The sequence below is a fragment of the Suillus paluster genome (assembly GCF_016628075.1).
Source record: "Suillus paluster strain FC165 chromosome Unknown EDB91scaffold_153, whole genome shotgun sequence".
NCBI lineage: Eukaryota > Fungi > Basidiomycota > Agaricomycetes > Boletales > Suillaceae > Suillus > Suillus paluster.
Window position 1 is genome coordinate 25946 of NW_024537713.1, and position 12944 is coordinate 38889.

At 49.7% G+C, this 12944-nt stretch overlaps 4 protein-coding genes across 4 annotated transcripts; 3 read left to right on the top strand and 1 right to left on the bottom strand.

The window, feature by feature from the left end:
* Positions 1–2218: 2218 nt before the first annotated feature.
* On the top strand, positions 2219–4945 carry EDB91DRAFT_1351226 (uncharacterized protein; the record flags this gene model as incomplete). Its single annotated transcript, XM_041326121.1, has 5 exons — positions 2219–2402; positions 2477–2732; positions 2805–3010; positions 3065–3095; positions 3122–4945. The coding sequence occupies exons 1-5, from the start codon at positions 2287–2289 to the stop codon at positions 4943–4945; spliced, it is 2433 nt and encodes an 810-aa protein (XP_041169944.1). The 5' UTR covers positions 2219–2286.
* Positions 4946–7993: 3048 nt separating this feature from the next.
* EDB91DRAFT_1272029 (uncharacterized protein) lies at positions 7994–10506 on the top strand (the record flags this gene model as incomplete). Its single annotated transcript, XM_041324592.1, has 5 exons — positions 7994–8291; positions 8348–8636; positions 8698–9041; positions 9095–9119; positions 9148–10506. The coding sequence occupies exons 1-5, from the start codon at positions 8185–8187 to the stop codon at positions 10504–10506; spliced, it is 2124 nt and encodes a 707-aa protein (XP_041169945.1). The 5' UTR covers positions 7994–8184.
* A 486-nt stretch (positions 10507–10992) lies between these two features.
* EDB91DRAFT_1173368 (VAMP synaptobrevin-like protein) lies at positions 10993–12090 on the bottom strand. The gene is made up of 5 exons (XM_041320288.1): positions 11987–12090; positions 11852–11927; positions 11667–11799; positions 11577–11616; positions 10993–11526 (listed from the first exon to the last, which is right to left on the bottom strand). Exons 1-5 carry the CDS (start codon positions 11993–11995, stop codon positions 11113–11115), a joined length of 672 nt encoding a protein of 223 aa, XP_041169946.1. The 5' UTR covers positions 11996–12090; the 3' UTR covers positions 10993–11112.
* A 28-nt stretch (positions 12091–12118) lies between these two features.
* Positions 12119–12861, top strand: EDB91DRAFT_1230362 (Pre protein translocase Sec Sec61-beta subunit). Its single transcript, XM_041321050.1, has 4 exons — positions 12119–12179; positions 12232–12308; positions 12365–12478; positions 12538–12861. Exons 1-4 carry the CDS (start codon positions 12177–12179, stop codon positions 12632–12634), a joined length of 291 nt encoding a protein of 96 aa, XP_041169947.1. The 5' UTR covers positions 12119–12176; the 3' UTR covers positions 12635–12861.
* Positions 12862–12944: the final 83 nt, after the last annotated feature.

The following is a 12944-nucleotide window of genomic DNA, read 5'->3' on the forward strand; positions in this document are numbered from 1 at the left end:
AATGTTACATAGCTGCGTGAACCATTGGGTGAGCTCGGCCATAATCAACCTGGATCTGCGTTTCTTCCGTCCTGACTTAATTAAGACTTTCGCTGACCAAGAACCCGAGGTATCGTGCGCACGAACCACATCGGATGAAATTATTACTGCGTTTGCCTTCAGGAGATGTTTGCAATTTTCAATTTATTTCTCAACGCAGCAAGATACCACGAGTAACATTCGCGATGGACTATCCCCATCTTTAAGACGGTTGCTGGCTCTCAGGAGTATCCATAGCAACACTCGAGACATCGAGCTTCTTGCTAAGCTGGATGTTGCTTTCAAACTCCCAGTAAGCCCGATGGAGGTCAAAGAGTGTTCGCCGGAGTTTGTCCTCGCCATCGACAGGGGCGGAGCCGAACGGCCGCTTTGTCTTGAGAACGTCATATAATGACAGGGATCCCATCGTCATCAGCGTGTGCGGCGAACGTCTCGGAGGCTAGAAGCACATGAGCAGTGGCATCGGAGGATAAGGGGGTGACTTATATCTTTATCCGAGGTTGTCTCCTCAGAGTCACTATGCCTAGCGAAGACTTCTCTCATTGAGGACGTCCCTGATTCACTGAGTCAGTGGGTGAGTGCAAGTCCAGATCTGCTGTAAGGTGGCCCAGTTGGATGTATGAACGAGGAGCCAGGACATCTTGGGGTCCACGCTGGCCCCGTCATATCTGCAGACCCTCCAGGGTGCGAAGTTAAAGCCGCCCCTTGAAAATATGTTCTTCACACACTGGCAAAAGGACCATCGGCGCCGTATAATTTTAGCACTGTTGTCTGTTTTAGATGTAACCAATTGTCGAATCGAGTCGATCATTATTTTGCAAGTTGATGCTAACACCGTGACATGTCAACATTCGAATAAATCATATATGCTAACTAGTAACTACTAGGTCAGTCAATACTTTGCAATAAGTACTTGGACCAAACATCAATTGCTTGAATAATCACCTTAGTACTATCCACCATACGTTCAAGTTAGACCCATCTATCAAATTTTTGGAGAAAGTACAATCCTTTGGATGAAGATATTCTGGTTGGCGCAAGCTATTGAACAGATCATATGTAGGTAGTTAATTCGGGAAATTTGACATGCCGTCCTTGCTGACCCATTGTAATGCCAATTCCACAATCTCCCAGAACGGCGAGCGCAGTGCATCCTCAGGTTGTGCTCGGAGCCGCTATTCGCTGAAGTCATGGGGATCTGATGCGTAGTACACACGTTAACCCTCAGCATCCTTAGTGAGAATTGCGAAAACCCGTGAGCACCGTTCGTTAAATAGAAATGAACTACGTCTTGCCTGAAGGAGATTGTAAGCAAAGCAATATCATATCACAAATTTTCATACTTTGCATGTTCACTCACTATCACCGCTTGGCCGACAGCCTCCGGCATGTGTTTGTGGCAGTATTCTATTCCGAAGTTTACATGGACAAGGAAGATCCGACTAGTTGTCACCATCAATGCATAATTCCAAGAACTTGAACAACACATACTCAGTAACGTTCCTGTCATAGACGTTAAAAGATAGTCATGCAATGCAAACAAGATGGACCTGTGTAGTCAAAGCCGCTGTTCGGGTTAACTTGAACGACACCTTCGACACTTCCAGACGGCCATGCCGTCGTCAACGTAGGATTGTGGATCAGAATGCCGCCGCCGTCATGATCCCACCTATTCGGCAGCCTCATTTTCGGAAGAATCACCACATCTTCAGCATGACGTTTGGCAGAAGTGTTGGCGACTGAAAGAAGAATAGGATCAACGACTGCGTGAATTTGAGATTAAATCCTCTTCCAGAAATCAGTGATACCCCAAATAATCAGCATCCTCCGCACTTACTCGTATGTTGACATGATCACAAATATCACGTAAAGGGAGGTAAACTCACCTTCGATACTTGGTGGATTCGTTTTAAACAAAAGTTCATCAATGGCTTCAGGGTGGAAACGCAACCGCCCCTGGCCAATGCCAAGATTTTTGAGGTCTTGAGAAGAAGGACTGATCTTATGGATGAAAAATCAATGCGCTGCAAGTTCATATAAGCTTAGGGCAATCCATCATCATCTAATACCTCCACTTGTTCTTCTCCCCTTTGAATATCGTAAGATTCTTCATTAGCTATGATAGGGGCTCAATGAGGCACTGCTGAGATTAGGACGCTGAGTCATCATAGCGGTGTGCCAGTGGGCGAGCACGTTGACAGGCTTCGCCAAGCAAGGACGGTAGATGTGTTTTCTTACGAACTAAGTATGCTTGTCATCCATCCTGCAAGTTGCTGTGACGTCTGCCTCGATCCCTATTGTATATCTTCAGAACCCGCTAATTCTCCACATGCAATAGCGTGTGGTCACATCTTCTGTCTCACGTGCGTTCCTACTCCCGGCTAGTTTACGGCCAGCAATCATGTTTCTCCTCTCATATTCGACTCTTCAATCCCAGGTGCCTTCGCTCCTTATCCCCAAGTTCATGTCCCCTCTGCCGCAAAACTTTCGAGCCAGAACGTGTCAAGAAACTCCACCTCGCAAACCCACCCGAACTAGACAATGCTGAACAGGATGCTATCAATACTCATTCCAGTCTCCTCCTTCAGCGCGTAGCTATAATCTCAGGCGAAGACACACCCGAAGCAGATGTCGTCGAAGTAGTCACCGAGGTGCAGGAATGGCTGCAATCTCAGCCCGATGACCCCAACTCCGTGAGTCTACCTGCGCTTGCCGCCAATACTTCATCCAATTCATTTCTAATTTCCAATATGCGGCATTTTTAGCATATTCCTCTTCGAGCTGCTGTATCTTCCCTCCAGCGATACAAAGCTCTTCAAGATAAGCACGAGCGTGAAAAAACAGAACATCGTCGCCTCCGCCACCAACTTCGCAACAGCAAGCGAAACGCAGACCACGATTCTAAAACATCTCGCGCAGTTGAAGAAAGTCTGCTCTTCAGGATTCAGGAAATAGAGAAAGAACATGCTCAGTGAGTTTCCGCTTGTAAGCAAGTGAATATTTTCTCAACAACTTCTTCATGTAGAGAGGTGATCATTTGGTTCAGCGGTATTTATGTTGGACTTACATTGTGTCCTCGTAGCTGTCGCAGTTGCAATCTCAGCTGGAAAGTTTTCGAAATCCCCAAACCCAATATCGCAACACTGGCAATCCCCTCCCCGCACCTCCAGAGCCCTTGCCTCTGGATCGATTTCCCACTTTTGCCAGGCATCCTCTCCTAGGCGGCGCCGTACCATATCCCGCACCACCTCCGCGGGGAGATGCCGCCCACACTAATGGCGATGCACATGCTTCAGGATCCAAGCAAGCAAGCTCATCCCACAATCCCATTTCGCATCCCCCCAAGCCTACCAGACCGTCCGAGGCTCCTCGGCCAGAAGAGCGCTGGACAAACAACACGCGGCGGCCCCATGCATCTTCCGCACACAACCGCGCACCCGAGTCTCAGCCGAAAATAAACGCCACGACCCGCGGGGCACACATCCCTCCCAACGGTGCTCGCGTCATCCCGCGCGCACCTTCTCCCACCTGGGCAACGCGTCCTCTCGTCGAGGATCGGCGATCCGACGACGAAAGAGAGCTGAGGCGCAAAGAGCGGAACAATATCAGTATCAGCACTGATGTAGCGAATGATGTGTCCACGCGCCTAGCCTCTGCTGCAGCATACGTCTCAGGCTATGGCTCGGGGTACGAATCGGGCTATCAGCTGGTCAGCGCTCCGTACGTTTCGTCCGCCAGTAACAACGAAAGATCTTTTCCGCTGCAGGAGACGCAATCACCAGAACAAGTCACGGATTTTCTGCAGGGAGAAAATACGCCTGTGCCTCGAGCGCGGCCTGTTCCGAGACGGGCTGTAACGGATGCAGTCCGAGTAGAGAATATTTCTGGAGGTCTTTTGGATGCGCCTTTGCTTGGTACTCCGGTTGATAATGGTGCGGGACGCCGAGCAACGGTGCCGCAGAGCGTTGGTCAGGTGCTTGGTTTTGACGTTGGAGCATCGCGGTCGAATGGGAATGGTGACGGTAACGCAGTAGCAGGATCGTCCCGTCTGAATGATAGTGCAGCGGGACTTTCACGTCTAAATGACAACGCACCATCCCGTCCAACCGATACCCAAATCAGAATGCCTAGACCTCGCGCCATCATCGCTCCCCTAGATCCATCCGCAGACGCAGAGAGCCCAGGAAGCGCTACCACATGGGGAACCGTACCCACCTCACGAGCAGATAGTATGGATCGCCTTGGCCTCTTAGGGCTGCACAACGGAGGCGTGCGTGGGCAGGGGAGCATCGCTGGCGAGTCTGTAATAGGACGATTAGAATCGGACGAGGATACCACTGATGAAGATGGGGAAGATATCAGCGTGACGCCTGTCATACCCGTGCCTAATGTTGGACCAGATATATCGTCTATGTTGGGCCTTATTCTGGAAGACGGTGCGGATGAGGAGTGGGGGTATCGTGCACAGTCTTCGCATCCCTCGAGTTATACTTCGTATCCACAGAATCGCACCTCGTTTCCTCCAAATCACACCTCGCACCCTCCAAATCACACCTCGCGCCCTCCAAATCACACCTGGCATCCCCAATCCTCGCGCACCCAGCGCACTGACTATCGTCGACATACATCGCAACCGAGGGAGTATGATCAAAATCAAGCAGGGAGGATAACGCGCGTTTCCAGTGGCAGTTCTTCATATACGAATACGAACGCATTATCACTCCATTTTGATGCTTCGCTTTCTGTGCATGGTCATACTGCGCGTCCGTTTACGGGTGCTGGGGGTGGTCCTTTGACAGGTGGGGGACACGGTCCTTTTACAAATGTCGGCGGGCCAGAAATCGTCGCTCCTACCCCAGTCGTAGGCGGTCCCAATATCGTGCATATGTGGGCTAACCGAACATGATTCATCATTCATGAATGGTTAGATTCATCTCGTTATTTGATCTAGAATATGGATTACCCTTCTTTTCTCCGTTTGTTTTCGTCGCTGGGTTTCTACTGTCACTCATTACTACTTACTAGGATCTGACCCTGTCTGTTGCTATCTGCCTATCCGTTCATTGTTGTGTTATCTATCTCCTTTGCTGCTTCGATTTTTGTATTGTATTAAAATGTATCTCATCTGAGTAGGTTTGATGGGATATGCTGCGGATCAAGTGACGCCTGCCAAGTAGCAGTAAAGGTAGCACGAGGCTCCCAGTGCGTGTGGTGTGTGCAGCTAAAGACGCTGACCATACCTGAGCGTCATAGTAGGACTGTATTAGACTCCAACTTACGCACTACGCCCACATACATGGAACCTTATCATGACGATATAGTCAATATTAAATGCTGACAGTGATAGCGCCCCTTCCAACAGCCTATGTTGGGCAGGTAACGCTCTTGTAATACTGCGCTCTAAGCTGCGGATCAACTGAAGCGGCAATGTCGTCTCAACTGATGAAAACACGAGGATATCCGTGCGTGTGATGTGCATGGCCAAAGACGCTGACCATGCCTAACTTCACTTGGCCTAGTTGTTTCCCCACGCACTGACACGCAGACCAAGGTTCAGATAGCATCTAACAGTATCATAATATGCGTATGTACATCGTACGTACGCGTGTCATTATGTTCGTAAGTGTGTTGTGGTTGACTTTATCAGAGGTGGCGGGTGGGAGTTTGAACCATTGACCATCTGACTTGTGTTTTGTGGTGCGGATCAAGTGCTATCAAGTGACATTTGACAAGCAGTGGTGATGTTTGCATAACCGGTGAAGGCACGAGGCTCGCAGCGTGTGTGGTGGAGGCAAAAGACGCTGATCATGCCTAGCTTCGGAGACCATAGACAGACAAATACGCCTGGCCACGCCGCAGCAGTATGTACTCGGAACTCCACGGAAACTCCCGAAGGCATTCACATTAACCCCGACAGTGATAGTGGCCCTTCCAACAGGCCTATCTTGGGAAGGTAACACTGCACTGCCAGACTGATCTCGAAGATAATTAAAATTAAAGGTACTATATCGGGGCAGCGGTGCAGCTATCGGTGCATATTGATAGCCATCTGCATATCATTGATAATAGCCATCTGCACCCAGTCGGTGCCAGTCGGTGCTGAATGAGTGCCGGGCCCCGAGGTCATCGCTGTACGCCCGGCTCGGATGCTCGGAATAGTAATGCTGGGGCTCCTGAAGCGAAATGGGTATCAAGATGATGCGGAGTATCAGTCTGGATCTGCTCCAAGTCGAGGAGGCATAGAGCCACGCCAAGTTAATAAATGCGCAGTGTCATAATTGACGATGGGACCTGGATGACCGCGATGGGTGACGTGCCTATCGATGGTGCAGATCGGACAGATATACTTTCGAAGGATGATGCAAGGGTAGTGTTGACTCAGACAACCTTCTCGAATTCTTGGGAGTGAAGCATTAACTCAGGGGTGGTAGATAGTCCGGGAGTTTGGCTCGTGAGGGGAGATGGTATGAACGTGGGGCTGAATCGCCGTAAGCTGCTGTAATCAACAAATTCTGTTGAAAGTTCAGTAACAGACTGCCGACACAGAATAAGTCGAAGACAAAAAGGAGGCTTGGCCGCCTGGAAAAGCGGACAAAGGACACTCCGCGCAGGACGAGGGGCCGAGACTGATAAATGAAATATCCGAATGAAGGGGGCACCGGAAAAAAAAAACATACCCGCAAGACAAATTGGAATCCATGGTGAAGTTGGTGAAGGGTACAGCCATTTCTGAGGTGACAGCCCAAGGCAACGGTTCGTTTCAGAATACTGCGCTCAAGGGGATCTCCAGAGTAGGAGTATCATGCATCATGATTGATGTCAAGAGGATTGGTGCGCGTCAACAGAGTATCCCTCTCTACTGGATGAAAAAAAGGGCTGCCTTGAGGTAATGGGGATCTAAATCCGATAGTTTGGGCAGGAAACCTGTGGATAGTATAAATACGTGTTCAGTATCGAACGCCTTTTGAAAACATGGCAGACGCCCGTGTCGCTTTGACTTCGTAACACCATGTCGCCATCGAGCACCTCAGCAAATTACCCTCAACCTCGAGCGAAGGACGATAAAATGAATTGATTATCGTATGCGGAATGTTCCAGCCCATCCGTGCAACATCCATGGCTCCTCGTGATGAATAGTATTGGGAGTGATCCAGAAGGAACATAGAGGTAATCCAGAAGAACGGAAGTGTGCCGAAGGTCAGAACCAGCCTTGCAGGATACGTTCAAGAGTTAGGTTGACATGCTGGACATCCTGAAGTTTGAACACGTTGACACGTGCACTGTGGCCGTCTAACTTACCACCACCGTACTGAGGGAACTTGCTTTTGTTCGATGCTAACGTGAGGAACGTATACTAAACGAGACGACAAACAAAATACGATATGTACGTTCTTTGCAGTACGTTCTTGGCGAAAACGTTTAACGAGCGACTTCATTACACAACGCTGGAACCACGAGGACTATTATAACTATCTGCCGGGCCGGTTATATGAGATCTGGCAGTAGCCTGCCGAATGAACGAATTGTTTTGTTCATAGGCACCCCTTCTCCATGCCAGGCAGCCGAAATTGAACTAGGTGCGATAAAGTGGGGTGCTTCATCCATGCGCTGTTCTCCAAGAATTAGTCTCTGCCAATTCGGTGTAAAACTCAATCCCGGGAAGCGGCGCTGATTTCCTTCAGCGTTTCCTGCTCTTCATTAACGGTAAGACGGATGAAGTTCTTATCGCGAGCGTTCGAACTCAGATCGGAAGCTCCATCCAGGTGATTGATCGTGCCAACTTAGTTTGTGGTCATGTTTGTCTAGGACCGCAAGTAAGCAGCGAAGTTTGATCTCACGTCGCTTAGCTGCCTCGTGTCTTCTTATAATCCGGTACTCAACGTTATGGACGTTCGCTCGCCCCCTGCATAACCTTACACCATCTCCGTGCCACGCACGTTAGGTCTGGCCCTTAAGCCTTTGTTGGCTTAAATCCCTTCCTTCCCCCGTATACCCGAGTGGGTCCTTAACAAGTCCCTTCCTCCCTTCCCGCGCGATACCTCCTTCCCCACTTGTAGGCGATCAAGCTACTATAGGCTTCAATCGCCCCCTTTCCCCCGGATCCTCCAGGACGTCGTTCACCGGTCTCTCTATCGTCTTCCAACTATGTTGGTACTCAACAAATCATCCACTTGTGATGTCTGTATGGAAGGCTATACAGCTGGCGGGAACTCGCCACACTCGATCTCTTGTGGGCACGTATTCTGCCAAAAGTAAGTGGTCGCTTGATCGATCGGATTCCTTTTTCACATCACTTGCATATCCGAAGGTGTCTTGATCATCTTTTGCGCCACATATGCCCCCTTTGTCGGACTCGATTTTCCCCTCAGGATGTTCGCAGGCTTCACATCGACATGCAGTCGCCTACGATTACGACTGCTTCCATCGAGGAAGTCCCTGAAAACCCTGAACCTTCTTCTTCGCCACCTCCTGATGACGAAGCACGTACCCTCCAGAACGATATCGCGCGTGTCGTTAAAGAAGGTGCTAAGCTTCCGGAGCTCCGCCGAGTAATCGAAAAATGTCGGACGTACTATAAGTCACAGTCTGCTGACCAGGTATGTTCTTGGTGCCGTCATACTATAATGGTCCCAGTTTCATCCGATTCTGCGTAATTAGCAGAACCCTGTGAAAGTAAGCGCGTTGCTTCTCTGGAACCTCGCCGAGTCTCAACGTCATCTCGCTGAAATGAGAAAGGACAAAGCAGCCGAGGTTGAGAAGACCCGCGTGGTGGAAATTGCTCTGGAGGAAATGAGAAGGGAGAAGGTGGCTGAGGTTGAAAGGACCTGCGAGGTGAAAATTGCTCTTGAGGAAGTGCGGTCGCGTCTTACGGCGGAGCTCGTGGATGGGAAAGTGAAGTATGAGGAGCTGCAACGTATTCGTCAGGATGAGAAAGATACTGCTCTTGCTGTAGAAAAAAGTTTGAGGGAACACTATGATGAATTGAACGCACATTGGAGGAGGTAAGTGCCGTATTCTTGTTCATTTATTTCACGAACTCATAAGCGCCATTTAGCAAAGTCAGTATTTCGTGGTTTCTTGTGAGAGTTGTTTTGATGACAGCCACAGTTCGAAACAACAATGCGTGAGAACAAGGTTCTCCGGGAGGAGCTCATACGCGCTAGAATTGCGTTTAACCCGTTGCCCGACTTCCAGCGGCCAGTCGAGGTCCGATATCTCCATGCAACGGAGCCAAAGCATCCCGAGAAGCTCATCGAGGACGATTCTCTAAGCATGAAAGCACGAGCGAAGGCCAAAGCTAAAGCGAAAGCCATCGAGGAAGAGGAGTTCCACTTGTCTCCTCTCGCCCAGGTAATCGGAAATTGGCCTTCCGCAATCCAGTCGTTCCGCGCTCTGGTGGATGAAGATGAGATTGATGACTTAAAGAAGACATGTAACAAGAGGGAACCAGAACCGATACCCGAAGCAGACGAGGACCAACCGATGGGTGATGCTACATCTCAAGTTATCCCCATTCCTCGGTCCTCGTTATCTCGTCAGTTGACCGACTCCTCCGTCTCTTCATCTGTCTCTACTGTCAATCCGGACAACTGGTCTGGATTGTCGACATCTCGTCCTCGCGACGACATTGTGATGTCGAGTCGTGATGAGTCTCCTTCACGCCATCCCTCGGCTGAGCGCGCCATCACTTTGGCACACAGTGGTACTCATTCACCATCTCGCAGACTCTCACGGGAACAGTCCATGTCGTACCAATCCAGCCGCACATCTTCCCCCTCACGCCGCTACTCCTCGGATCGCCTACATGGTCATCGGATGAAGGACACTAATTCACGAGATTCATTTGATGTAGGTAACAGGGATCACGAGTTGCGCGCAGGAGATACGTACGAACCCAAATTGAAAGATCAGGTCGTGCCGCGCCAGATTATGTCGACCGACGACTTTCGGGACAAGGACCGCGAACGCCTGCGTGCCCAGCTCTATGATATCCTTGACAGCCCTATGGCATCATCTTCCCTCCACATCCCGATGTCGCATGATGAACCACCGATGCCCCCACCATTTCCACCACCACCGTCATCGTCCAATACGATCCCTAAGCCGACGACTTCCGGTTCGCGTGTGCATACGCCGTTGCGGACGAGATCCTCGAGTCAATCTGCGACTCCTGGTCCTGAGGAGGGGTACCCAGCTCCAGCCGTGCCGAAAACGCTGGTCCATGCTAGCAGTGTTGCGATGCAGCAGGAGAGGGAGAGGCGAGAGAGGGAAAGACAACGAGAACTGGAACGTGAACGTATGGAGCGTGAACGTGACAGGGATCGTGACCGCGATCGCGAGCGGGAATCAGAGTGGCAGCACCTCAAGGACGCTACCAATATAACACCCGATACTTACCCCTACCATCGCGAACGACGTATTGGCAGGACCAAGTTGTCCAATCCGGTCACCGCCGGAGCAGCCTGATGCATGTTACGACCTCTCAGCCTTTCTGTGTCAACCAACTGTCGCTTCTGGACTTTTCATTCACCCATCCCTAGCCGTCGATGTGTCCTTTTGCGGACTTCGCACAAGGACAACTATTTATGTGAGCGAGTTCGACGGACTCGCCACCGTGTAGCTATCAATATATTAATAATGGATTGTACCGACTGGATGTGGCTTTTGGATTCCATGCTATACTTCGATCTGTCACTACATCGTGTCTCGAGTTATGCCAAACTTGTATTGTATTATGCGTGCATATGGTTGGTAGAGTTTGTACGTTTGTGTAAGTAGGTACAATGAAGTGTTTGAATGTTTGATTCCCCGCTCACTGCCGATCTTCGACTTCTGTTGTCTTATCTCCATCATCTTGACGCCAAGATATGATACGGACAAGATGACAATCCCTGGTTCTCGGATGCATCAAGATGTTTCGGGTCTGAGTGTCTACAATCCTCCTTCAAAATATCTCGGAAAGGCCAATATATATGAGTGCCGATAAGTACATGTCCAGAGAGTACATATGCATATGGTGCCCGGATATTATGCAATACAAGTAAATAAGCACAGTTTAGACCATCGAGACACTCAAGACTGCGCGCCGCACCGTAGGCCAGCCCCACAGAACTGAGCAACAATTATATACAAAAATACCAGCGCAACCAAGACACACAATGCCAGTATCTTGCTATTCTTCCACCACATCTGGCGCCTGACTGTCCTGGCGCCGCGCCGGAATGCGGTGGCCTGCGTAGCCATGTTGTCGGTCTTATCCACGAGTAGCTCGATGCGCTCCCCACGGCTCAGGATCTGCTCGACGTTTTGGACCATGATGTCCTTGACGTGGTTAAGCTCTGCTTGGGCGCGGGCAACTTCGTCCGTTGGAGGAGCAGTGTTGTACGTGTGCATGAGAGATGCGATAGTGGGAGAGAAGGTGCCTTGAAGTCCGTATGCGGGGGTGGAGCTTAGTACGGCGGACGAGGAGGATGGGAGTTCGGTGAACTTGCAATGTGAATCAGAACAAGGGGGTAAATTGTGCTGTGGCTACATACTTTCCGCTGCAAGTCCGCTAGGAAAGCAAATGGCATCTTCCTAGGAGAATATTAAGCCAAAACTGAGTAAACGTCCTTTAGACGACTCACCTTCCTGCAGAGTCATCTGCCATGACCAGAAAAGTGAAGCCTCCCTCAGAGACGTAATGGAACAGATACTGTTCCCATACATAGGTTAACTTGCTGTTATTCAGTGGGATCTTGGAAAGAATTGTCTGCGTAGCTATGTATTCCACTATGTCAAGAAGCGCAAGATGAGACAGGAAACAATGCACCATGCGAAAAGTCTCGCTGCTCTGGGGCTTGGTGTTCAGCAAGGATAGTGGATCCTCGGGCAACGATGGCATTTATCTAGAGTTATATTCCTGCTTATCTGCGTTATCGAATTCGTAATGATTATTCGGGCTTACCAGTGACATGGTAACAAGCTAGCACAGAAGATTGGACTCTATTGGACTGGACAAAAGTTTGTGACGCTCGAGTGGAGGTAGTGGTTCTGGATTAGGAAATATCACTTGTGAAGAATGTTCCCACGAACTTGGACTACATTTTGTAAAAGGCTTCCACCATACGTGTTCTTCAAAGCTCACCATCAACAGCATGGTGCGTAACGAGCAACCTAGTTTCTATCTTTTTGTACTCACCTGTTGCTTAGTCTGACTCAGAAAGCTCAACCCACGCCGTTAGCCCTAAGGTCGGTACCGTTGCAAGACCGCCAGGCGCACAGGTTCGGTATGTCTCAAGGTCTGATTCGCGGTTTGCACATTGCTAACCCAACCTTGTCAAAGGCGGAGAGCTGCAAATACGCAGGTCAAACCCAATTCAACGCGTGCAGCAGGAGCTGGTGGCTCGTCGGGGACAATGCTGAAGCTCTACACTGACGACTCGCCAGGGTTGCGAGTGTACGTGTCACGTTTCTGTACACGTAGTATTAATCGAACTGATTTTATTTCCATGTTAGGGACCCATATGTCGTCCTCATTCTATCGTTGGCATTCATTGGATCTATCTTCTTTTTGCATATTTCCGCTAAAATTATCCGGTCGTTCACCAAGTGATAGCCTCATAATGGACATTTTTATGCACTCTTGACTTATATCCCCCATGCACACTCAGCGCTTGTGTTCTATTATGTGCCGTATTAAAACGTGCCGAAGCGCGAGGCGCTGTGTGCCCTCTCGTCACCAAATGCCCGGTAGGATGATGATTATTCTCGAATAAGCTTGACCTCGGTATAGAATGATATGTGGACCGTCTTGACCAATCCTATCGCTTTCAAATCTCCGCTGCTTAGTTCTGCGTCCTGAAGAAAGTATGCAGGACGATAGAGACGCCTTGGTTGAGTTGAGTAGGGCCATTTTTCTTCTT

Coding starts and splice junctions, on each gene's coding strand:
- EDB91DRAFT_1173368 (XM_041320288.1), bottom strand. Junction 11,617..11,666: donor GCAGATGACTCTGCAGGAAG/GTGAGTCGTCTA, acceptor ATATTCTCCTAG/GAAGATGCCATTTGCTTTCC. Junction 11,527..11,576: donor TAGCGGACTTGCAGCGGAAA/GTATGTAGCCAC, acceptor TCACATTGCAAG/TTCACCGAACTCCCATCCTC.
- EDB91DRAFT_1230362 (XM_041321050.1), top strand. Junction 12,309..12,364: donor CCGCCAGGCGCACAGGTTCG/GTATGTCTCAAG, acceptor ACCTTGTCAAAG/GCGGAGAGCTGCAAATACGC. Junction 12,479..12,537: donor GACTCGCCAGGGTTGCGAGT/GTACGTGTCACG, acceptor TTTCCATGTTAG/GGACCCATATGTCGTCCTCA.